This window comes from Rhipicephalus microplus, chromosome 5 (assembly GCF_043290135.1).
Source record: "Rhipicephalus microplus isolate Deutch F79 chromosome 5, USDA_Rmic, whole genome shotgun sequence".
Taxonomy (NCBI): Eukaryota; Metazoa; Arthropoda; class Arachnida; order Ixodida; family Ixodidae; genus Rhipicephalus; species Rhipicephalus microplus.
In genome coordinates this window covers 21,277,382-21,303,043 of record NC_134704.1, presented here as the reverse complement: position 1 = coordinate 21,303,043, position 25,662 = coordinate 21,277,382, and the positions used below count along the sequence as shown (strand labels likewise).

The window sequence follows — 25,662 nt, the reverse complement described above, 5'->3', positions numbered from 1 at the left end:
AGCAGTAAACCGATTGGAATGCTCTGAATAGTCAATATTTGTGCCTCTCTTACTAGAGCATCTAGCACATCTGAAAATAAGTCACCAAAGAAAGCTGCAACGGGCACCTTTCTCTTTGATGGTGTGAACGTTGCCTTTTGCTTTAAACTTTTTGTCGACTTGGCAAATGCAGCACACACTTCTTCATTTGTGTCAGTCAGAACAGCACAATTGTTGTGATGAAGCCAACCTCCAACTTTTTCATCACTCTGCTGGAGTTTATGACATCGATAAGAGAGTAACACAACAAAATAGCTTTGTGTATACAATTTGTCTAATCGCTTCCACATCTTGCAAAGAAAATATGTTAATCCCTGCACTCTAGCAGCGCAATAGCCTTCCATTTGCATGGATGACGCACGTGAGGTCCTCGTGAATCGCGACGCTCTTCAGGTTCGCGTAAACATCGTCCTTCATTCCCGCGTTGTAAAAGACAACCTGCCGAAGTTTACCAGTGTCCTCCTCAAGGAATCCGCCATTCTCTAGTTTTTAGGAAGCTTTAAAGATGAGCCGCTTTCAACAATCTGTGCGAAATCAACTGTGAGCACAGAATAAGGAACCTCTTGCTAGTACTCCACTGATGGGGTAGCAACGAGTACGACTTTGTTGGGTAAGCTGGCATATATATCCTTGGGCAGCCACCGCCGCTAGATCATTCTTGACAAATAGCTTGGAACATTCAGAAATTGACACGACACGGTTGTTATGCCCAACAGCCGCGGTCTATGGTATTTCATCAACCTGACCGTCAATAACATGCTAGTAAGTCTTTGTCATGTTGCATAATATGGACATCACACACGTTGCATGTCTTGGTCACAAGTTTATCGGCACGGGGAATATCTCTCACCAATATTTCAAGCAGGTGCGGATCGGACAATGGTGCAAAAAAGTGCCGCTTTCCTGGACTGTTTTTGTACCAGCTGGTGCAGCCGGGCACGTAGCAAGTTGGCATCGTAAAGCTTGGCAGCTCCGAGACGTCCTGTAGCCGGTAGTGACAGGCTGTTACAATTCACAGATAATGTCGTCGATGATAACCCCGTGCGCGCACGGTCACAACACCGTGAGAAAAAGAAAGCACGACGAGAGCATCGCACGCGGCGAAGCACTGCGAGGAAGGGCAACACCGGCAACACATGCGCCCTTGACAGCGCTACTCATGACTGTGGCGCTCTCTCACTGCCCAGGCAAAACCTGCGGCCACCTTCAGCGGCGGAGTTATGGAACCGAAAGAGTATTTATAAACGTTGGTCAATACAGCTAACGCCAATTCTGGTCAGCAGAGATGGTTCCACAGCAGTGCTTCTCAGCTATGCAAGCAAGCCAATTGTGCGGCTCCACGCGGGGGACCATGCGAATCACTATTGAGGGTGCAGGTTATATACCAGGAAAGCAAGAAAATATGTTTGCTGTCATGGAACTTCGATGCAGTGAAATTTCATGAATAGACCACTCGTTTAAACTAGGAAAATTCTATTTTTGAATTCGCCCTCTAGTCCTGGATGCCATTATTCATTGCCAACAATACCTCACTAAATTAGATCTTTTGACAAAACATTTAGTACAGTATGTCCACATAATATAGCACGAATTATGTGATGACATGGTAATTCACTTACCAACAATTCCTGACAGGCCAAAAATTGTGGTCATAGTCGTGAAGGCTGGATTTGGGGAGACGACTCCAAGGCCCACAACAGTTCCAAGACCTGAAGATAAAAAGGAAAGGCAAGGTCAGTTAGTTAACATCACTTTCACGGAAAGAATTTACTTGGACATTATGATAGAACAGCATGACAAATTAGTCTGCACAGCAGTGTTAAATAAGCTAGTGCTATTGACTCGCAGCCTGTAACACTGTACGCAGAGTGGCTTCATGCTGCTTTGAGGCGAGAACTTGTTTCATAGTCGAGACTAGATTAAAAGGAGGTGAAGAGAAAAATACAATAGTATTGCTTTTTCAAGACACTAAAATTACCACGCTCGCCGTGCAAAGATGCTTCGTTAATGAAAAAACGCGAAACAAGAAAACGTGGGCGGTGGTGCCACCCTAAAATGCCCGCGCCACCTAACGTGACGTCTTGTATTTTGACACAGCCTTTTAGTGATTACACAGTTCATTGATAAAAATGAAGTACTTTGTCCTGAGGAGGCCGCAGACAAATATACCTACTTCCAGGAAATTTCTTCAAGCAAATGTTGCCAAAATGTGAAAGGTGCACTTTGAAATCTGTGACCTGATGAAGATGCGGGGGCGAAATTACAGAATGAAACTTCATCTTCGCTTTTTGTTTCAGTAATAAACCTACTACAGTAAATCTCAGTAGAACAAACCTCAAATTATTGAACTTTTCAGATGAACAAACTTTTAAAAAATCTGATGCAGACTGCTAATACCTAGTTTCAATGTAAAATTATTTCACTACTACGTACTTCAGAATACCGAGCTTTTCAGAATAACGCTAATTTAGTTCCGCATTATATTAACAATGCCTCAATACAACGAACTCATGTTCTGAAACCCGTAGCGACCACCTGAGCGGTACGTAAGCAGACGACGCAGCGGACGCCTTGCTTCTTGGAACACGCGCGACGGTGCGGAGGGGAAAAAGAAAAACGAAACCACGAGTTTCTTTTCTTTTTGTTGAAATGCCGAGGCTGCAGGTTTACAAGCGCAGAGCCGAGGGGCAAGGGCAACACCAGAGGGCAAGGTCGGCGAGGGAGCAGAAAACAAAACTCGAGGAACTTCATTTTTTAGCTCTTTCTTTTCTTCAGAAGAGGCGATGACAGCCATACACTTTAGGTTTTTCTTATCTGTCTTGTCAGGCTTTGTCAGTCGTGTTCATCTCTTTTCGGTGATTCCCTATCGCGGCCGCAAAGCAAGTCGGAGTTCACACTGTGGTGCTACTACACCGAGTTCATCTCTGCTTGCGACGAAAAAGCGGAAGCAGTTTTTGCTAAGCGAGAAAGTGGATCGCACCACGGAATCACACCACAGGAATGTGAATGAGCTAGAGGTCTTCGCGCTGCAAAGTTTATGCTGCACGCGTAAAAAACAAAACAAATCACAGACTTCTTTAAGTATACGTGCATTTTTTGGTGTTGACTTGTGCATTCGTTTTTCTCATGAAAATCGAGTTCAAGGACCCACAGTTTTAAAGGTAAGTAGTTTTCGTCAGTGGAAAATAAGTATTTATGGTTAATTTCTGGGCTTTCACTATAACGACCTTTCAAAATAACAAATGAATCGCCGCAACCCCCGAAGTTACTTTGTTATATTGAGATTTCACTACATTTATGTCACTGAAGCTTTCAGTGTGCAATTTGCCAATCTAGACAGATTCACTGGTCTACTGTTCAAATTTGGGCTTGTTGGTACAGACTGTCGAAGAAAAACAGCAATGAATGAATGGGGACACAAAAAACTAGATGCAGCACAGACACATAGTGCCTGTGCTGTGAATCGCAGTTTATTCAGCACTACATTTAGTTCCTGTTCTCTTTCAGTGTACCTTTAACGGGCCAGTAAAGAGGTGACGAGTTCCTTTGGCATCTTTTGAACAAGGTGGACTATTTTTGCAGACAGCTGTGGCAATCACATTTTCAAACACGTCAGTAGGCTACGCCTACCCCACTTGGATGCCTAGAAGGACGGGGAGGCCAAGTGAGAAAGCAATGCCAGCGGGAGAGTACACGGCGAATGAATTCTGTTGAATAGAACCAACCTGCTGTATAGACAAGAGACTTCTTGAGCGTTTCCTTGAAGTAGTCAGGAACTTGTGCCTCTTTCTGCGCAATGCCAGATGGCTTGGCACCAGTTACAGCAGGCTTCTGGGGTGGTGGAGGTGCAGCCGATACTTTAGGTGGCGGCGGTGGCCACAGAAGCTTTCCTTCCTGAAGAATTATGGAGCCACGAACAACCTCGTCGTTTAGATCAATATAGAAATGGTCTTTGGAGCCTGCATGAGGTTATAAGAAAAATAATCCAGCAATAAGCCATTGCGCTTCTACGACACAGCACGCACTACCTTCAACCCTTTCGGAAATTATCGTACTTTCTCAATCATAATGGACTTCACTACTAGATGTTGGCTCTCAAATTACATTCATGATTGATTGATATGTGGTGTTTAACTTCCCAAAACCACCATATGATTATGAGAGATACCGTAGTAGAGGGCTCCGAAAATTACGACCACCTGGGTTTTTTAACGTGCACGCTCACATTACATTCAAATATATACATAACTAACTACAAACCAAGCGCTATGAAAATTGATGAAATGGTTAGCTGGTCTGGGAACAATCCAGTGGTGTGGCCACTTAGCCAGAGTTCTTTTTTTTTTCAGCTTGTCAAGCTTTTCTTGGAAATGTAAATCACGAACATGGCTCAAATTTTACTTCATAGACCCTTTATAACAACTCAACTGTGCCCACATGTTGCAAATAAAAGATGAGGAAATAATAAAAAAAACTTGCCTATTGACAAAAGGAACTTCGAGATGTTGTTGGCATACAGTGTTGAGGACTGTGTTGGCATACGACTTGGCAGGTCCGTGTAGCCAATGTGAATGACACCCTTGTGCACGTACAGTTCTCCGGGCTTGGTGGTCTCGACGTTGCCGCCACTCTCTGCCGCCAAGTCCACAATGACCGATCCGGGTTTCATGGTTTCCACCATTTCCTACGGACCACGCGCAAGAGACTGAAAGGTAGCACTATCGACCCGTTTCTCATAACCTGCAGCAATGTGCAACAATCTAGCAACTACACATCCCTTACAGGAAATAATACTTTTCTGGTAAAACTAGACCTAATGGAAGACCTCCTAAAATTCCTTCTGAAGTGATGAAATCATCTGTTTTCTTCTCTTCGAACCACCACGCTTTAAAGGCTCCCTTAGTTCCATCAAAAAGCTTCTGCAACTTTTAACCATAATTCTGGTATTACAATTAGTAAATGCTGACAGCACGGTAAATAATGAAAAGATAGTGCTGATAATGCTCCACCAGGAACCGTGGAGGCATTGAAAATCTAAATTAGAGATATAAAAAAACAATGGTCTTCCAGCCAGTTTCAAGAGATTCAAAATATACTCTGCAACTGTGAATATGCCATATGTTTTTAAATCTCGCAATGATCACTCACCCTGGTGATCAGGAGGGGTGCCTTCTTTCCCGGTATAAGAGCTGTGGTGATGATGATATCGACGTCTTTACACTGCTCAGCAAACAGTGCCATTTCAGCTTCAATGAACTCCTTGGACATTTCTTTTGCATATCCTCCAACACCTTCACCAGACTCCTACACACAGAGGGTGAAAAAAACACTTTTTTCAAGCCCAGACATATTACACTCATACCTCGATATAACAAACCCTGCTATAACGAAATTAGTTATAACAAAGTATATGAAGAATAGTCTTGCAATACAGTGTTAGGAGCATACCTTTATAACAAATTTTTGGATATAACAAACCTATTTTTGCGAGATACATCTATTTTATAACGAGGGTTGAGTGTAGTACTTCCCCAATGATGTTATTGTCCATAAAACCCTCTAAACAAATTCAGTTTACCTCAAAAAGACGCCGTCATGAGCAGGAATAGTATGCAACTTATCTAGAACTATATTTTTGGAAGTAAGACTCATTTCATCCACCATCAAAGAACATTAATATATAATTTAGCATAGAGACTGCTATACCAATTATGAAACCAGTCTTCAATGTGGCATCACACTAATCTAAAGTTCATTCATATGTAAATACAAAAGAATAAATTACTTCTCGTGGTGATCTCATCTCTATTATTCACAAGCATGAGATATTACAACCATGCCTCCTCACCAGTGTGGTGTTGTCAATGTAGTAGTCACTGCATTGTGGCTAACAAACTATAGACACACTGAAAAATTGATGAACATATCCTGCTGCCTTCAAGACCAGGTTCAACCTCTTGAATATATATGGTTACCACCTAAGAAAAAATGTAAGCTCCGCCCACACCATTGCTGTCCCTTCTACAGAAATTTTACATAAATGGCTCACTTAAGAGCACCTGCCTATTTTCACAATGTCAAACAATTTTCCAAAGTTTTATTAGCGAACTTCTTCATACAGACAAGCTTTTGTTGATGCTTTTAGGTCGGAATTTTCAATGTCCCAGTATATTCGGTCAGCGATTCTGATATCGCTGCTCAGCCAGACTATGTTTTAGGTAGTAATGACAAACGCCTAAATGTGCTTAGTATTTACATTAATCCAGAAAAGCTACATGCAGTTTCAACATAAACCAGCTACATCGCATGACTATTTCACAGGTGCAGGGTAGGTGCGCTGCAATTCTGTGGGTAGAGCTCACATTTTTTTCTTACACTGTAACCGATTGTAGTGTGAAATAATGTAAGTTGCTAGTTGCATGGCAAATAGAATATTGAATCATCTTGCCTCCAAGTTGATTGTGAGGAACTCTGCACCAAAAGACTCCACTTGTTCCCTCACAGCCTCGCGCGTATCGAAGGCCCTCACAATGGCGCCCATATTCTTGCAGCAGCCGACAGCAGCCAAGCCAGCTACCCCACCACCAATGACAAGAACCTTGGCAGGAGGCACTTTGCCAGCAGCAGTTATTTGGCCTATAAAAAGAGTACATTGCCACCATCAAAAGGTTCATACAGAGGATTAATTGCCATGGTCAGATGGCACTGCTTTTTACACTGGGAGGATTGGGCACATTGAAGCGAAGGCTTAATGCGCACTGAAGCAGCTGGCTTTTACGCTGTTATATTTCGATGAAAGCTTTTCATCGTGCCACAAAGAGGCAGTAACGAAAATTTTGGTTTAAAACGCACTATACCTTGATGAGAGAAAAAAAAATTCTACTGATTGACTACTTTGCATTTCCTTTGTGAAAGTGAACTCGCTTCGATCAAGCTATGTGAAATTTCTCTGCTATCTTCAGTGTCCGGTTCCTAGAAACACAATGTATAAATGTATATAGATTCATAGGTCATAAGGTTTTCCTTTGATAAGACCCTTCACTGTATATTGGAAAGGCACACAGACAAGTGCTGTCTGTGTCACATGCTTACAGTTAAAAGCGAAACTTTGTTTGTCAAAACCACCACCTTACTAGACTAGCTTTGTTGGTGAAGCCTACATATTAGTCTGTACTACCTGGTTCCATTTAATCTATACCTAAATCTATGCACAGAGGTGTTTTTAAGACTTCACCACCATCAAAACAATACGACTGCCATGGCAACGATCGCACTCACTATCCCAAGCTATGCCACAATGGTTGAAATTACTGATGCAAGTTGCGTGGTGACAGTACATTAGTCTGATTAGTCCAAGGTATAGCACTGAACTGTACCCAGAAGGTGGCTGAAAGTTCAAACACTAACCCATGCACCCTTACTTTTGCGGGAGCCCCATCATCCAACAGAAAGACGCCACCTCAGAGGTACACTTGTGTCGCACAAAATTCCTGCAACGTCCATTACGACACAAGATGTAGGTAATTTATTCTATGTTGCCTATGTATGGTATTCTATGTTGTCTATGTATGGTATGTAGTGTTACATTAAAGTTTAACTGAATTTGAAATTCATAGAGAATAAAGGAAAAATGTCGATGAGCATGGCATCCTCATCAGACACAAAGCAACACTCATGCTGTTGCCTTATCAAAACTTCTAATTGTTCCCGCACATGAGGACACTCTGTGCAGTCATACCATAATTTCGGCAAGTACTTTCTTGTTACACAATTTTTTTAAGGGAATGGGTGGAGACGGAGGGGGGGCCGCAAAATAAAAGGAACACATTGGAACTTTTATGGGGAATGTTCGGCAAAGCCCTTGAAAGTATGCAGCGCAAGGAGATTAAAAAAAGAGAGAAGAGAAGGGTGGTTAGTGAGGCACAGCTGAGCCGAGCCCCTTTCAGAGATTCACGCACTGGTTTGCAGTCCTTGTTCTATATGAGGTGTCTCTTATAAACAAGGTACCACATAAAACTTTCTTTATCAACCGCTGTTTTTTCGCAGGCACACTAGGTGTCATACCCATTAGTCTCTTACATCAGTACGTATGCCTTGTGAAGGAATTCGACTGTATAAATGAAATGATATTTCGGTTCCTGTAACAAATAGATCAGGGAAAGATAGTTGTTTGCAAGAGCTAGCCAAGGCACAAGAAGAGTGTGTCTGCACATTCACTGAATCCTTTTTGGTGGTAGTATGACTTCATGACATCCAAATTTTTCTGATCCATGCTATTAATGAACAGACTTGATAGAATGGTTGGATACCACTGAGACAACACCTTACATTTCCTGTGCATGACCTAAATTTTACAATAGGCCTCGTTGTAACTACTTCGAAGGGACCTCTACGCCGTTTCAACTATACCTGGTACAATACGATCGAGCAGATTGCATAGCATTGTCGGATCTTAACAGGATAATTTAAGCCCTATGCATAAAGTGTGCAACTTATTGTATGGTTATAAACATGCAAAATATTGCAGTTCACACAGCGGCACCGTGCCAAGCTTTCAGCCGCCCATGTTTCAAGATGTGGCACTGCTTCAGTCATTTATGCAAATGATAGGACTGGCTTCTTCGTGTTTGTGTTCCACTGAACGAAAGCGAGAGGCCGCATTCGAGGTGGTGTCTGGTGATGCAGAGGTCAACCAGACAAATAGAAAGCATGGCTCCATGACTTATGGTGTGCTTACAGAAGTTCGTCGATGACAGGGCTTAGTCCCGAATATTCGGCAAAGAAGCCGAGAGAAAAAAGCACAGCTCAGGAGAAAATTAGCATTTGATTACGCCTGGCTTCCTTGATACAAGGTGCCTGACTCAACTTATTTATGGTCTGATTGATATACTCTAGCTGTGACACACTCTCAAGAAACCATTTTGGTGAACCGTTAACCCTTCGCAGTCCAGAACCTTTTCCCACCTTTCATCCATTGTGATCCGAAACTGAACAGCTCAAAACTCAAGTAAAAGAGGCCCACTTGCTCTTAAAGATGAGGCATAATATAGCAACTAAACATGTGGGTGAATCGCACACGAGAGCACTTGTCCAGCAGTGTCTGGCCACAGGTTGCTGCAGCCATGTCTTGTTTTTGGACAGGGCCCGACAATGGACCGCGAAGGGTTAATGATGACAGTACCTTCATAAATCAGCATGTGCCCATGCCACTTCAAGACTCAATTCCACAACAGCAAATGAATGAAGTTTGTAAATATGAATACTAATAGTGCAAATACTTACAGTAAGTTAGCTGTAAAGCATAAAGAAAGAGAGATTAGCATGTCAATACAACAATGCAACTAACTTAGAAGATAATAATGAACTATATTGAAAATCGTGAAAATGTCTACCGCAGCAGAATCACAATGCAGTTTTTTTTTTTTTTTAGGACCTTTAAATATAGCGTTTATATTGCCTGAAGCTCCTATCGCCCATCAGGTAAAGCTACAGCCTTTCACTAGCAGTAGGACAGTCTTGTTTACTTATGATTATTTAATGCTGAAGAAACCCGCAATAGCTTTCAAAATCTTTCTATTCTCATTGACATCGAGCAAATGCTTTTGGAACAAAACAAAAAAAAACACTGCCATTGTTGCTTTATCTACATTGCCAGTGTTCACTGAACACATCAGCAAAGCCTCCTTTAAAGAATCACTGAATACCAAATATTTTACTATATGCTGGCTTTGTAGTTCTATGCTTCCGCATTACTTTTTAAACTCCGAAAAATCTCTTGACTCTTACATTTATACCGTTTCTTGCGACTCGGGGAAATGTTCAAACCATCCTGAAAAAAGAATGCACGGCATCTGCCGCAGTTTTGACAGGGATTTCACAATTTAAATATGATAACTCATGTGTACATGAACTGCGGTTACATTGAGATTCAGCAAGACAAAATTTGTCCACACTGATTTCTTCATACCTTCACGCCATACGGTGTATACCCAGAGAAACAGGTTGACACAGAAATTTACAGAGCATGTCCTAATGTGTCACTAGCCCAGATGTACGAAAGAAGGGGAATGGACCAAGGGCTTGTTTCTTTGTTAGACACAACCTACGAAGTCAAAAGCGAATGAAGCCAAGGGAAGCATGCGAACATTGTTTTTAGTGTTTAAGTGCAGCATAGTAATTACAACATAAATGGAAAGGACTGAAAGGGGACGAGAAAGCAACCTTACCGCCAGCAGAGACCAAGCCTAGAACCTTCGCATAACGAATCCAATGCTTTAGAAATTGAGCAAAAGTGGCAGTCGCTAGCTCGTTCACTTTTTGAGCATGGTCAGAAAACGCGGCCGATCGGTAGGAGAGGCTCCCGACAACATGCAAGCTAAATATTATAGCCCAGCATGCGGCCTGGAATTCACAAGAAATGATCAAAGTCGGCTAAAAATTGTTTTCACTTCTCTCAACAAATCACGGAATATGCCCGAAAATCACACGTAGCAAGCCCATCTATCAGCCATTGGCTGATTTGAACATGGCGCGCCCGCTCGTTAGAGATCGCCGCGAAAGGCCGCTACTTGTCCACACGTGCGCGAAATCACACTAAAAAAGTCGCACATTCGAAGAAAAAAAAGTGCTCAAAGTCACAATGGGCACGTGACGTTTCTCTGTGGCCCTACGATCCCTCCCTGCTTAACTTCCAGTGCTTTCATCGGGACGAGAGCAGAGAATGCAATTTCAGCAAGCGACAAAACTTTGTAACTCCACTTGCAGTGGACGGATTCTTACAATTTTCGTGGCGTTGAATTCGTGAGGCAATAAGCTCTTCGAGTGAATTCATTCTATTGGTTACTTGAAAAGGTGTTTCAGGGTACCTTCAAAGTGTCACGTTAAGGTGTCATGTTAAGTCCAAGTTACATGTGCATGCACTTACCAGTGAAGAAACGACCAAAGTGGTTGGCTGCTTCGATCACTGCCTTGTAGCCTGCAATGTTTGCCATGGACGACAGTGCATCGAACACCTGAGCCCTACTGATGCGAGGTATGGCATCCATCGCAAAGACAGTCATCTGCTTTTTGGCGAGCTCATCTACAAGTGACTTGTTCTGTGCCGGATACAGGAAGCTGATGAGCGTGCTGCTGTCTCGTAAGTGTCCCTTGTCCACTTCGATCGGAGGACGCACTTTGAGCACAATGTCTGACTGAAACGTGGTCTTGCAATCTGTGATGCGTGCCCCACTTGCCTCATAGGCCTCATTCTTGAACTTTGCCTGTAATGATAACAGTTGCAAATTACAAAGAAAAAAGCTTCAATAGGAGCTACAACACAGCAGGTAAGCAAAATGCTATATGCACAATTGCTTCAATGGAAACCTGCGCATGAAAGTTTACTTGATTTACAGAGGCGAAATCGCAGCACGATCCCCTTAACACCATCACCCAACTCGGCCATTCAGCTCCCTTAAAGAAACACTAATGGGAGAAAAAATGTTTCTCGTACTATTGGTAAATTATTCTTTCACGTCCCCCGATAACACCACACTTGCTACAAGAAGATGCTTGGCAAGCAAGAAAACGCACACAAAAGAAAATGCGGATGGCAACATAACTTTGAAAGTCCTGCGTTAGTCGTCGTCGTGTGATAAGCCTAGATGGTGTCTACTAGGACCTACGTAATTCTTAATTAGCTAGTAAAAACAAGGCACATTGCTTTCCGAGGAAGCCACAAGCTTAGCATATCAAATTTTAGAAGCATTCATTTGGCAAATGTAGCCAAAATACAAAAAGAAAATGCTGAAATTCGTGGTGTCACTATTAAGAAGCCTATGGTGGTGAAATAAATGGCAATGGAGTTTCGAGAGCATAATTTATCAGTCTGAACTAATTGACTCTGGAGTCCCTGTAATGGTTTGGTATGGGAACAAAACATGAAACCTGAAGATTGGCCATCTCATGAAAACGTGAAAGAAAACCTAAGAATCGATGTGAATGAAAGACAAGCCCAACAAATTTGCAACCAAAGGAGGCAGCACTCACCGCTGCACCAGCTTGCTCCTCAACGTTGACAGTGAACCCCTTCTTGACTAGCGCAGCAGCGGCGGCGGGAGACAACGCAACGCGGTTTTCATTCTGGTATAGTTCTTTGGGCACTCCTACAGAAAGCTTTGAGTATGGGATTCCCTTGGGAGCCTCGGCTGCACTCGAGCTGTCAGTTCGGCGAACCGAACTCCTGCTAAACGCACGTCGAAGCTGTGGCCATTTCGCAGACTTGGCTAGGCAGGCGTGCTCCAAGGAGAGCTTGGAATATTGAAGTGCAAGAAGCATCTTGGCTGCAGATAGAGTAAGAACGGGGAGGGGGGGGATGGTCAGTTGCATAAAATGTGCTACACAGGTAACTTTCAAATGCGGTTTAAAGGAAATGCTTAAGTTTCACATCCAAGTTTGCCCCTAATTATACCACTGTGTAAGAGATGAAATGTCCCATGCCTTTTTTGGGGTCTTTCCGCTTTAAAATAAACACAACAGTTCTTGGATTACTCCATACCCAGGATTTGCTACACAAACTTTATTTGTTTCCTGTTTATGTTATTTCCAATTGGGTTAACCAAGCTCCACCACAAATATTAAAGCTTTGCCCACTGTGGCTTTGATCTGCTAAGCATAGAGGAATGAGCTGTGGTGACTGCACTTTCATACATTGAAGAGCTTTTGTGAGTCAACTATCTATAGCTGGCACACCAAAACACAAGGTAGTCATAATGACTACAGAGAGATTTACTACAGCATATTCCTTTCTGGACCCCAATAACTGCACATTTATCTGGATTTTGAACGGATGAACACTGCATGTGATCATAACCAGCTTATTATTTCTGCAGAAAAATTAAGACACAAACTTATGAGACATTCTGAAAGAATATCGATCGATCGTGGGTAGGCTTGAATATTCTGTTTTATGCTTTACTTACCTCCCTTCGTCAAAAAAAAAAAATAGAGAGAGAGAGATGCGAAGGGAACAAATTGTACGAGCTCCAAGAGCTATACGTAATCGGTGCAGTGAATGGAGAATGAGGGCAATGCTCCGAAACAATAGTCGCACACTCCGTTATGCAAACGAGCCATTCTTGGCGCACACATTTCGCGTGAAGCGAAAGGAGGCGAGCGATGTGATTGCAATATACTCAATGCTGTTGATTCGGTGCCAACTCCGGGAATAAAAAAAATAATGAAAAGCATGCAGCAAGTGGCGCGCGCGTTGATCCTGTCTGGCGGCGCAGGTGGTTTTGTTTTTGTTGCGCAAGCTTAGACGTTTGCTAAGCGGCCGCTGAAACTAAGGTCTGAAGACGCGAGAACTATGCATTTTTTTTTGTTACTTTTCGTCACGATTGAATGGGGCCGCACTTGGGCGCATTGCAGCACCGTTGAGGTTGCTTCGCTTTTTTTTCTTCAAGGGGAGAGAACCGGACGAAAAGATTTCACTCGCTCCCTTCGTAGAAGGCTGTCGGAGGGCTTGTCAAGGCCCCGAGTTCATTGCGCTGCCGGTAACCGGCGTGGACATGGCCCGCGCGATAAAGATGACCTGAAGGCCGGAAAGGCTGGCAACGCATAGACTTACGGGCGCAGCTCTAATTCAGTGACATATCAACTACGTACACCGATCAGCGCAACAGTAGTACGTCAGTTATCTATCATCTGTCCAGTGCCATTCAAAGGCGCAAACACGTTATCCCACAAGCAAATCTCCAGGGGAGGGAGTCGTGGCACAAAGTTGCTGACATCCGTGGCAGATAAACCGGCATCCACCGCGCTACAGATTCGGTAAAACGAATGAGGAAGATCCCATTTACCACGCTTTGGTAATTGCTCTTTTCCTGCATGCTCGGAACAGTGGTTAGACCGATACCCGGCAGGGCCGCTAAATATAGATCACGCGTGCTGCTTTTGAAATACGGCCGCGCGTCACATGGTGCTGAAAAAAAGCGAGACTCTCACGAAGTAAGAATATGAAAGTGCTAGTACTATACATTCCAGCGGAATTACAAGTTTCTCGCATTTGAATAAGCGCAGGATTTTTGAAGAAATCCGTCAGCACCTTCGTCGGCTACCTAGACGTCAGCGCTAGCGCCTTACGGCCTCGAGAAATTTGACAAGCAAAGAGGAAGTTCTCATGCCGTTGTGCTTACCATAACAATGCAACTTGAGCCGTTTTTTTTAAGGGGGAGGTAACCGACAGCAGAGCTAGGTTTACGAGCGAACGTCGGCCCCTCACCGCCTTTGACACGCTGACGGTGGTGGTGGTAGTGGTTACAATGAAGAGGAAAAAGGCACCTAATTTCTGTCTGCCTTCAGGCGACACGGCGCAGTGCCTTATAGGGGTGGGGTGAAGGAGGGATAAAAAGGATAGAAGGAAAGTAGAAGCAGAAGAAGACAGCCAACGAGAGGAAAAAGAAGGAGATAGGAAAGTGGGGATCCGGTCGAAGCAGTCCAAGGGCGGGGTGCCACAGTGCGAGAGCTACACGGCGTCAGGAGACCGCGGAGGGCGAACCAGTCGGCGGGAGCTACGCTGAAGTCGGAGATCGCGAGGGCACAACCGTCCAGCTTGAAATCCTGCGAGCGAATCCCTCGAATGGTTTTCTACACGCTGACGGCACCGGCGGCAGCTTCGCTTGGAGCAGAACTCGCTCTGCCCGCCGCAAGCTCCGCTCATTCGCCACAGCCGGCGAAACGGTCGATTTCCTAACACCACACAGAAGATCACTCTCAACAGTAATTTGTTTGGCTACAACTCCCAGAGAGCGCTAGTGACGCAACCTTCGTACGTTTGTCTTTGTGTCAAGCGAATACGTTGCGTTACATATCTTTGCGCCCTCTGTGAGTAGTACAAAAACTTGCGTTGAATAAACATTATGCGAGTGTTTCACTAAAGGTTCAAAAGACTACAGTGGCGCCACTATCGCTTGGCGACGCCAGCATCTCATTGGTCGCTGAGTGAAGGTGCACGTTTTGTTTTTTGTTTTCTCGGCGGACTTTGTCTGCATTTGTGCCGGCCAGAAAAAACGTGGACGCAGTGAAAGTCCTGTCGCCGCTTGGAACGAAAGACAATGGCACGAGCGCTGTTCAAATTTTCGCGCCTGCTGCAGAGGGAAAGCGTCTCGTCATCTCCCGCTGCTGTGCACGTCCTTCAAAGCAGGTCTTGTAAGTAGCAACAGTTTCCGAGCTGCCTTTCGACGCTTCTGCGTCGTGCCTTTTACCGATCGCCGTTCGACTTCCTGCGCCCGATTTCAGTGCATTGCTCGCCGTTGTCCACGTCCGCTCCGCGCGAGGATGCTGGGAATCGAGAGCGAGCGCTCAGGCGTGGTTTATATTCTCACATGGGTGGAGCTGTAGCCACGTGGATAAATATCTCGAGCTGCTCGGCGCAGCTCAGCTGTAGCTGTCACAGCTTCTTCGTCACTACCTTGTCAAAGTTAAGCGACCACGTTTCTCTTGTCAGAGGGGAAAGAAAGGAAAAGAGCGCGCGAACACACGTGGTAGCGGGAATGTTCTTTTATTCGTCGTGCGCATTTGTTTCTTTCTGTGGGTCATGTCTTGGTTCGGTAGATTTCATGCCCCGTGTGCGTAGTACAAAGCATGCTCAGTCTCCTCGCCCCAGTTCTCTTTTGACAACTGGGTCAATGACCCAAGGCACTCGTGAGAAGCCCACCTCGTGCTGCGGGCCGGTTCGACGTTAACGTGCGGAGCTCTGATTTATCCTCGTAATTGTTGTACTTTACCGTGCTCGTAGGGAGCGTCAGCGTATGACAAGTTTGACAGTGATCCGGGGGCGTTTCCCGTTTTTTTACGCTGTGGTATTTGTTTTGACCCGACGCCTTATCGGCGATATCCGCACACGCCTCTGGGAGGGATGACTTGCAGTTGCTTCTCTGATAGCGGGGCACGCCTGGCTTCTCTCTGGTAGTTGTTGTCGAGTGCTTATCTTGGCGCCGCAAGAGGCGCTTTTGACTTTACAGCTCAGCCGTAGTTTGTCGAGTTCGTGTTACCATGCTTTGGAATTTGTCAGCGCACTGCCATCGCAGCACCGTTGCTTTCTTGTGGTAGCACCATTCTGGTGGACCTAAAAGCGATAGTGATGACTTCAGTTTTACTCACACACAATTGACGTTGTTGTATCTTTATACGCCTTGCAAAAAAAAAATATTCATGTGTATTCATTTTGACAATATACCGTCTTGTGTATTATTTGTTTTCTGTAATTTGTGTGTGAAGCAGAAGTGCTTTTTGAGGATAGTGCTCAAAAGCCTCAGCAGCGAAAGTCGAGTTCGCGTTTGTGATTGTAGATTACTTGATTTCGTGATGGTAGAGTTTAAAAAAATTATCCGCCTTATCGCTTGTCGGACCTTCGAGGATTATGTGTACTTCTACAAGCGGCTGGAGCGAAACAGAGTGATGCGGTGAAGCGTCGTTCTTTCGTGTCACCCCTTCCATCACTGGCGTAGCCAAACTAGGGTGACCCCTCCCACCCCCGAAAAACAATTTTTGGCTACGCTACTGCCTTCCATACTCCCGTCTCGGCGAAGCTTAATAGATACAATCTTGCTACGTCTTGTGTCGTACACTATTTACACCCGTGCTTTATTGTGCAACATCCTCTAACGCTTCGGATTTCGGCACCTGTTGATGCCCATTATACGTTTCACCGCGCCAGCTGGCACGCTGCTGCCCTACATTCAGGTCAAGGTCACCTATAACGATTACAAATCACTGAAAACCATACTTGTCTTTTTTCTTTGGGGATCGGAGTACGCTACGGCCCAGCGTTTATTGTTTACTTTGGCTACATGATTTTTTTGTTTATTTTTACCACATACTGTTCCACGTGCTGTGCATGTGGTATCATTCCAGTCAGTCCAGTGGCATGGATACAGCGAGTTCTGGCGCATGGCTTAACTAAACAAAAGACCACCATGGAAAAAAAATTTGCGATGTCTTCGTTCCTTGTTTTAAGGCTTATTACAACGTAGGTGAATAAAGAATTAATTACTGGAAAATGTCGTCTGTGGCTGTGTCATAGCAATAGGTGTGGTTGGGTGGGCGGGGGGAGGCTTAAGAATTTTTCTACACTATGTGTGTATATGTACGCGCACACATAAAGCACGCATGAGTATAAACACCCCTTGCTTCTCCCCCCCCCCCCGCCCGAAATTTAATAACAATAATAATATCTGGGGAACGTCTGAATCAAAAACAAATTTCTGACGACGCCCCTGACGTGGCTTGATCCGCAAGGAACTTAAAAAAAAAAAGACGTTGGCTACGTGCGAACTTGTTCAATCTCTTCAGTACTCGTAAAGTCACCTTCAAGAACGGACTTGTTTGTTTCGTGTCAAGAGACGTCTCCACGGGGTGTGTCATTGTGCGATTGCTAATACCGCACCGCGGCTACTCTTAGCTACAGTGTAACAACCTTGTACGCGTCGATAGGGCGACTGTCAATCAAACGTACTTTAGCGCGGGGAGGGGGGGGGGGGGGGCACGCTGCTATCTCCCTTCGATTCAGTGGGGCTTTGCTCGTTCCTCCGATTTAAATGCATCAAACGTTGGGATTGGAGTACTTGTAAACTTGCTTGCGTACACGACTGTCACCGAGAAACGTGGTCACACAATTTTTGCTACTGTCAGTTTGATACATCAATCGAAATGCCTTAGTCAAGTGTAAGAAATTCAACGGAAATTTCATAGTTTGTTCGCGATAAGCTATAATAAAGTTCGAACAAGAGATATTCTTAGTCCACACTTATTACATAAATCACAACTCAGTACATTTAGCTCTTTTTTCCCTGCAAGTTTATTCGCATAGGCCAACAAAAGAAAAGTGGGGCTTTTTTTTTTCTTTGGGAGGGGGGGGGGTACAGATTTGTACAGATGGGTACAGACAGATCTTGGGGGTACCAGCTTGTTTCGATGCTGCATGAACTCTTACTCGAACGCGCAGGACAAGAAACTGTGACATCAGATTAGTGCCGGTGCCCCTTAGCGCGGCTGGCGGCCTGAAGAAAACGGGGAGAGCCCAAAAGAACGCGGGGACCGAACGATTTCGTGCCCCCCCCCCCCCCTGCTCTGATACTCTCCCGGGGCCGTCATGTTGAGGTACCCAGCGCAGAGAACCATTTCGTAATGTTACGAGCAAAATATGTATCATCATCATCAACCTGACTACACACACTGCAGGCCAAAGGCATCTCTTCTTATGTGGTTACAAAGGGGAAAATAATAGAAAAGTGAGCCCCGTAACTGTCTGCATCTGGTGCGACACCTCAACAGTAGCTCACGAGGGATGGGGGTAAGGAGGGATTGAAAGGATAGGATTAAAGGTATATATATAGAGAGAAATGCGCAGGGACAGCGACGACGGAAGTAAAGAGAAGATAGGAAAGATGAAATACGGTCACAGGAGTCCGAAGACGGGGCACCACTGGCGAGAGCTCTTGTCGGCAACAAGAGATGGCGTAGGGCTAGTCCAGTCGGCCAGAGCAGCGCTGTCGTCGGGGACCGGCGTCAGGAGGTGGCGTAGTACCAACCCAGTCGGCCAAAGCTGCGCTGTCGTCGGAGATTGTGAGGGCACAACCGGTCGGCACGGAATCCAGCGAGCGAGTCTAAAGGCATCTCCCATGATTCGCCTATCAATCTGGTACCGTGCTTTCTGCTGCTAATACGTTATACCTGGAAACTTCTTAACCTCGTCTGCCCACCTAATTTTCTGCCTTCCTTTCACGCGTTTGCCTTCTCTTGGAATTCAGTCGGTTTCCCTTAATGACCAGTGGTTATCCAGCCTGGGTGCCTAGCCTATGTCAATTTCTTCTTGATTTCAACTATGATATCCGTTGCGTTTGTTGTCTGACCCACTCTGCTCGCTTTTAAGGTTACACCTGTCATTTTTGTTTCCATCGCTCGTTTGCGTCGTCCTCACTCGCCAGTCTTATACATATAGTTGCAGGAAAAGTGCGAACTTTTTTTTTAAACGAGCTTAATGTTTTATAAATAATATGTGGAATATTTGATATATCTCGCCTATAACATAGCTGTCTTCTATTGGTCAGATCACGTATTCCACGCGTTATGTTTCATTACCGCTAAACTTTCTCATATACGAACTAAATTAGATGTTGAACCTTGAGTCGCTAACATTATTTCATTTCCAAATAATGCGATCGAATTTCCTTGCTCACATCGCCTTCATCGTTTCCTAAGTTTCATCTTTTGATAACCGCCTGCTTCCCCCCACCCTCTTTCTTTCTTACATTAACAATTGTCTATCTCTCTCGGTCAATTGCCAGGACCGGGTTAGCGTACTAACGAATCCGCTATTTTTTGCCACCCTATAAAGTTTTTGTTGCGCATTTTTTTTTACTTCATTCGAGGCCAGAAAGTGTGGCAGCGTCACAGCATTTGCGGCTGTCAGCTTCCACCTGCTCACGTGCAGAGTCGCCCCACCGCGGTGGTCTAGTGGCTAAGGTACTCGGCTGCTGACCCGCAGGTCGCGGGTTCGAATCCCGGCTGCGGCGGCTGCATTTCCGATGGAGGCGGAAATGTCGTAGGCTCGTGTGCTCAGATTTTGGTGCACGTTAAAGAACCCCAGGTGGTCTAGATTTCCGGAGCCCTCCACTACGGCGTCTCTCATAATCATATGGTGGTTTTGGGACGTTAAACCCCACAAATTAAACCCCACAAATCAATCAATCAAATCAATCTGCTCACGTGCAGATGCTCTTCAGCCGAGTATGCGCGCGACGCTCCTATGGCCGAACAGAGTACGCGGATGCAGCGCTATTACGAAGCTCTTGTTTTAATGGTACGTTGAAAAAAACCAATGAAAAAAGTGGGTGGGTAGGGTTTAGCTTATCAGCTGTTATAACCTCGACGTCGAAGTGCGAGGATATGAAACACAGTGGCGATATGACTGGGACAAAAACAATGGAACATTGTCGCACTCCTGTCTAGTGCTTTTTATTAACTTTTTTTGGAGAGTAAGCATTTTTAGATCAGTGGAAGTGATGATCGCAGTACTCTTCTATCGCGCCAAGCAGCGTTGTGATGAAAACAGTCGAAATTTAATGCTTTTTTCTTATCGACCTCCGCTTTTAATGGCTAGGATCGCGTTTTTCAAAGGCAATTTAAAAACAATTTGAATTCCTTTTCTTTCTTGCTCAGTATATTAAATCTCGTTTCGACTTCAGCTCGGTGACAACGCCATTGACAATGACTGCACCTGCTGGAGCACTCAGCACGGTCATGTGTCCGGTGTACACTTGTTTTGTTGACAGAAGGGCTTATTTCAAAGATAAACATTTTGGAAACTGTTGCAGTCTTGTGTTAATGTGAAGGATGCGTTGACAACTTTAAATATCTGTAAGTACCCACATTGGATACATTTCATAATTTCTGGAATAGCGTGCCTACTTTTTCTTTCGGTGTAACAACACGTCTCCCGAAAGGTTGCATGAATTGTGCAACAAATTTGCGCCACGTCTGGTGTTACAAAAAGGTGAAATATCTGAGCAATCCCATTGGGCAGCGGCCTATCTATCACAGGAGCTTTACGAACATCAAGTCAGCCTTGGTCTTAATCGCTGGCACTTCGGCTAACGGTCTAGTTCAAGGTCCGCGCCAGTGCAGTCATCCCGAATCGCCGTCTGGCTAACGTCCCTGTCCTTCCTCATTTATTCCTCCTCCTCCGAATCGCCGTGTGCTCCAGTTTCGTCCGCTGCGCAAGCACTTTCTCGGCTCGTTTATAGTTGTTCTTTTGCCGTCATTCTGCGAAACCTCGAAGGAGAGGTCATGTGATCTGGCGAGGTGGTCAAGCTGGATATCAGGTGGGCGTTGTCCCGGCATTGATAGTGCCGCAATCATGGCGGCACGATAAGGAGACATTGAGAGAGGAGGGACTCGCTTTTCCAACTGTGTGCGTGTAATAAAGAAAAACAAAACGGCTGAGATGGCAAACGCTGTTGTCAGTGTCGCCTATGCTGTATCAGCCAGTGCGACGTGCCTGCCCTTCCCCGGGACGACCGAGAAGACGATAACGCGAGTTTGTCCAACGGTGTCCTGCGATGGCTATAAACTTTCCGGGCGGAGCAAACTGTAGCTCAGGCCGACATCTCTGCCTTTCTTTCAATAAATTCTCTCTCTCTCTATTTTTTTTTTTTTTTTGCCAGCTTGGACATTGACGGCTTTGGCTGTACAAGGCGGTCCATTGCTTCTAGTGCTCCCGCGCTGTTATTAGTGCCGATTTCATGCTGATTTATTAATGTTTGGGTGATTCGCGCAGTTTGACGTCTCTAAGCGGTTCGGTCTTGTAGACACGCCGTATTGGAGGTCTCCGGGCAATTTCGATCACCTGGCATTCTTCGACATGCACTGGCTGAGCACAAGGGCACGTAGCATTTCGTCTTCATCGGGATGGAACCCCGCCCTTCGAGTCGCCAGTCAGTAGCCACTAAGCCAAATTGACGACCGATTAGTCTTACTGTCTGAGCGGCCGGCAAGATCGAGCTGGCAAATTGCAAGTTGTTTTCGCGGCAGATCGCGCGATACAGATGAGTGCATTATACGCGCGCAATGCGTTAGAATTAGCATAACTGCTTATTTCGAGTATCAGTACATCGGTTTTCCCTATTAGTGAAGTAGAATCGCCTTGACTTAAGTTCAACCGCCCTATTCTGCACTCCATACATTACGTACCTTTTTTATTTATTTTTTTCAAGATAGTAGCATATACGCTGCAATGACGCTATTGATTCTGTTGCTCATACAGAGAGAGAGAGAAAAAAAAAGCACGAGGACTTCTGTGTCGCGAAAGCTTAATGCACTCGTACCGACATCCTCGTTAACATGCGTGCAATGACTAAAGGCGGGCGTCCCACAGCGAAAGCCACCTGGTGCGGCACGTAGTTGGCGTCCTCGAACGTCGCCCGTGCTTGCATACGTCAGTTAAGACGGGTTGGAAAATTCCTTGCGTTCTTATTGATATAGGTGCGCGAGCACGCAACTGGCGCCGATTACCAATTGCGAAAGAAGTGCAATTCGTGCTCTTTCACCGTTCAAATTCAGTGTGCGTGCTGCTTAACCAGCCCAATTCAAGACGCTGAAACAAGTAATTAATGCAGTGCATTTTGACAAACGAGCTGCCGTCCAGGTTTGCTATAAGAAAAAAAATGGCCCCGTATCTGTATGTTACGCTGCAAATGTCGTCGAAACACGATGGTCTTACGTCTGGAGAGAGTGAACAAAACGTTTATTTGATGTTCTGCGCAAGAAAATCGGTGAGTGGTATTCTGAAGGCACTGCGTTAGAGTGCCTCGAGCATGCAGCGGAGGCGAACGAGCGCATCAAGTCACGTCAGACGTGAGACATGAGCGCTATCTCGCAGTCATCCTGGAAAACGGGGCGCGCGCCGTGCGCGCCCGTCTCTGAGGTGATAAGGTGTAGAACGCAAGGTGACGGGTAGGTGCCACCACCGTGTCGTCTTAGCAAAACGTTGGAAACACTTGCCTTTTCGTGTAAGCGTTGCATGGTCAGCGCAGCGTGATAAACGCTACGGGCCTTAGAATTACTTATGTATGCCTTTTGTAGTAAAAAAAGACACACATACAGAATATTGACGTGTTGTTATGGTGCCTCGGATATGCGCAGTAATTGATTTTTCTTTTAATTGACAATCGCGCAAGTATGAACGTTGAACCTTGAGCAATATTGGGGGGTGCTGCGGATGGGGACGGCCGTTTGGTGCCGTTAAAGCTACCGTTAAGGGGGACAGACAGACCAAAATTTTTGCGTCGAAGGTCCCCAAGAAAGACTATCGTCTTTAAAAAAAAAGGAAAAAGACGTCTTTCTAATGCAATGACAGGCGAAAAAAAAGATTGAGCCTTGCTTTTTCCCGTATGCAAGGGGAAGGACGTGCACGTATCCGCGCGCAACATTTTAAAGACGTCCCTCTCTTTCTTCCTCGACCATCAAGGTTCGCGAATTTCGCGAGTTCGTCTTCACGCGCCGCTCTTCGGAGGCTGCATGCTTCGAGAGATCAACGAACTTGAGAACCGGATCATTCGGACGCCCGCTTCCAACGCGTGCGCTGCCTCGTGGAACGGGGTAATTGACTTCTTGCCGCAGCCTCCCATCTTGGCTTTGGTCCGAGGCGATTTCGAATTCGCTCCTCGCCGCCGCGCTCGTCTTCGCAGAGAGCCGAGGAAAGGGTTCTGGGCGAGGCCGGTTCTAGGCGAGGCCAGACAAGCATCGCCCGTGAAAAGTGACAGCGGTTCATCTCTCCACTGGCGCCGGATAGGTGAGAGAAGTGTGCGCGGAGCACATGGATCTCTGGTCTTGTATTATTTTTTTTGTTTATCTCCGACTTCCTCGCCTGTCGGCCTCTTCGGATTGACATGCGTCTCTTCCTCGGTGCAGTGTTGATTCCTTGTTCTCGTGTTACCCCAATTGTTCAGGGAATGTGAGGAATCTTGCTGCGACGTTCTGACTTGTGTATCCGGGGCATGTTTAACTATTCGTGTGTCGGTGTCGTTGGCTGAAATCCGTGCGTGCGTTTTATTCATTTGGTGCAGCGTTTTTGCAGCCTTTAACAAACAAAAAATCACTTTGAACGGCTGTGGTGTCGGCTCTCTTTGGAATGAAGTTTGTTTCTTCCCTCATGCATTCGTCGAAAGCCATCCACCTTTTTTTTTTCTCAGTCGATATGCATGATTTCTGTACCCCCCCCCCCGCGCACACACACACACACACACACACACACACACACCTCCGAAAGCTTTCTGCACCGAACGTAGTCTACCGCTGCCTCTGAGGTCAGCCGTAAAGCCCCTCCGTCGCGTCTACCGGCGAAAAAGGCATGGGGGAGGGGAGGTGCTTTACATGGCACAGCAGACAATGCCATGTGATGACGCGTCACGCTGTGTGGCGTTGGCGACGTCATCACGTCACCAATTTTGACGATTAATGGGTTCGATGAGTGATGATCTTTTGCATCACTCGCACTGACACCGCCGGTCAATTCTTGCGTTTGAGAAGGCATCTGCGGTTTTCACCTCAAACATGCGCCGCCTTGCGCAGGAGTGTAAACGTTTCTACCATATTTCATTTCATACAGTCAGTGATGACAATAGCACTTATTGAGCGATTCGGGCAAAAAAAAATGGCCGTTGATTTTATTCGTTGGTTTTTGTTTAATAGTCGCTATATTGGCATTCCAATATATTTATGTCAGTAAGAATTGTGCTTAACTCAAACACCGTCTTGCTTCTCTAGCACTTCCTTAACGTGGTTTCCCGAATGTGCCCTTCGTCCAAGGTATTTGATGTTTCCTCCTCACTGTCATTATTTGTTAAACCGCTCCGAAACTCGTTCGAGGCAACTGGGTGGGAGGGGGGGGGGGTCAACCATACATTATGTATGTTAATGCTAGTTAACCCCCATATATATATATATATATATATATATATATATATATATATATATATATATATATATATTATGTGCAAGCGATATTTCACGGAAGGCGTTTGAACTCCATGGAGTTGTAATAGGTGCACTCAGGTTTGCTGGGGGCTACAGTGTAGTTTATTGCATGGACAGAGCAGTCTCGAAACATGGCCTCTTCATAGTGGTTCATCTTTCGGGCATAGTTGATGTGATACCGCGTGCGGTGGTTAATTAACGAGCTGGCCACAGCACTTTCGTCTTTCCGCGTCGCTGCACGGAACTTGCGAAGCTGCGAGCAAACTTCCTCGGCCGGCGCTGCTTGCACGGGTCCAAGTTCGGACGCCTGACCTCGTTTTAGATAAAAGATCGCAGACAGCGGAGGCAGCGTCTACGATTCAGTTTACGGAAATCTTGCGAGAGTCGCGATTATTTGTGACGGAGGCAATGGGAACTGCCCTGCGTATACTTGAGTCACGCTGTAGCACAGAGATGAATACCTCGGGTGTCGTTGTGTTGGAACTTGCACATGCTCAGATCAATTACCTTGCACTTGCTGGTAATGTGCAAATGCTCTCCCATAGTAGAGTACCAAGTACTCTAAATCGTTAACCACTTATTCTAAACACACAATGTGCAAATGCGGCTCTCGTATAGAATGTCGTGAAACCCGACTCCTCGGTGTGAGATCTGAGTAGCTGAAGTGGTTCTTGAGAGAAAGGAAGAGAAAAGTGAGCCCCGTTATTGTCTGCTTCAGTGAGCGACACCGCCACAGAGCTCACAAAGGGATGGGGGTAAGGAGGGATAAAAGGGTAGAAGTAAAGGTATAGGAAAGAGGAAGAAGAAGCAACAACAAACTGAGGGGATAGGAGAGACAGGAAAGATGGAAGAACGGTCACTGGAGTCCGAGGACGGGGTACACTTGCGAGAGATGGTGTCGGCGTCTGTAGATGGCGTAGAGCAGGACCAGTAAATCAGAGCTGCGCTGTCGTCGAAGGTAGACATGAGTGCATGCTGTTGTCACGGTATTCTGCACCGGACAGTATAGACGAAACCAATCTGTTGCTTACTCGTTGTGAAATCGAGTGGCAACTTTTCTGCGTCCTAAATCTGTTTTTCTTTTGTTCTCGCCCATGCTGCATGTGCATA

General features: G+C 45.5%; 2 protein-coding genes across 4 annotated transcripts in view; one reads left to right on the top strand and one right to left on the bottom strand.

Annotated features, from left to right (window-relative positions):
* Positions 1-17,457, bottom strand: part of LOC119174900 (NAD(P) transhydrogenase, mitochondrial) — a 33,263-nt gene extending 15,806 nt beyond the window's left edge. Inside the window, exons 1-9 of one of the 3 annotated variants that reach the window (XM_075894956.1) lie at positions 14,679-14,708; positions 14,214-14,319; positions 12,067-12,359; positions 10,964-11,300; positions 6,488-6,675; positions 5,188-5,343; positions 4,519-4,723; positions 3,765-3,998; positions 1,659-1,748 (exon numbers count right to left, since the gene is read on the bottom strand). In XM_075894956.1, the coding sequence (XP_075751071.1) occupies positions 1,659-1,748; positions 3,765-3,998; positions 4,519-4,723; positions 5,188-5,343; positions 6,488-6,675; positions 10,964-11,300; positions 12,067-12,354 (1,498 nt within the window). In that variant the 5' untranslated portion in view covers positions 12,355-12,359; positions 14,214-14,319; positions 14,679-14,708. Of the gene's footprint in view, positions 1-1,658; positions 1,749-3,764; positions 3,999-4,518; positions 4,724-5,187; positions 5,344-6,487; positions 6,676-10,963; positions 11,301-12,066; positions 12,360-14,213; positions 14,338-14,678; positions 14,709-17,345 lie in introns of those variants that run through there. The other 2 variants (XM_075894955.1, XM_037426026.2) reach the window with 2 other exon arrangements.
* The window catches only part of LOC119174901 (isocitrate dehydrogenase [NADP] cytoplasmic), a 35,741-nt gene continuing 25,136 nt past the window's right edge, over positions 15,058-25,662 (top strand). Inside the window, exon 1 of the mRNA XM_037426027.2 lies at positions 15,058-15,225. Coding sequence (XP_037281924.1) covers positions 15,132-15,225 — 94 coding nt within the window. The 5' untranslated portion in view covers positions 15,058-15,131. The remainder of the gene's footprint in view (positions 15,226-25,662) is intronic.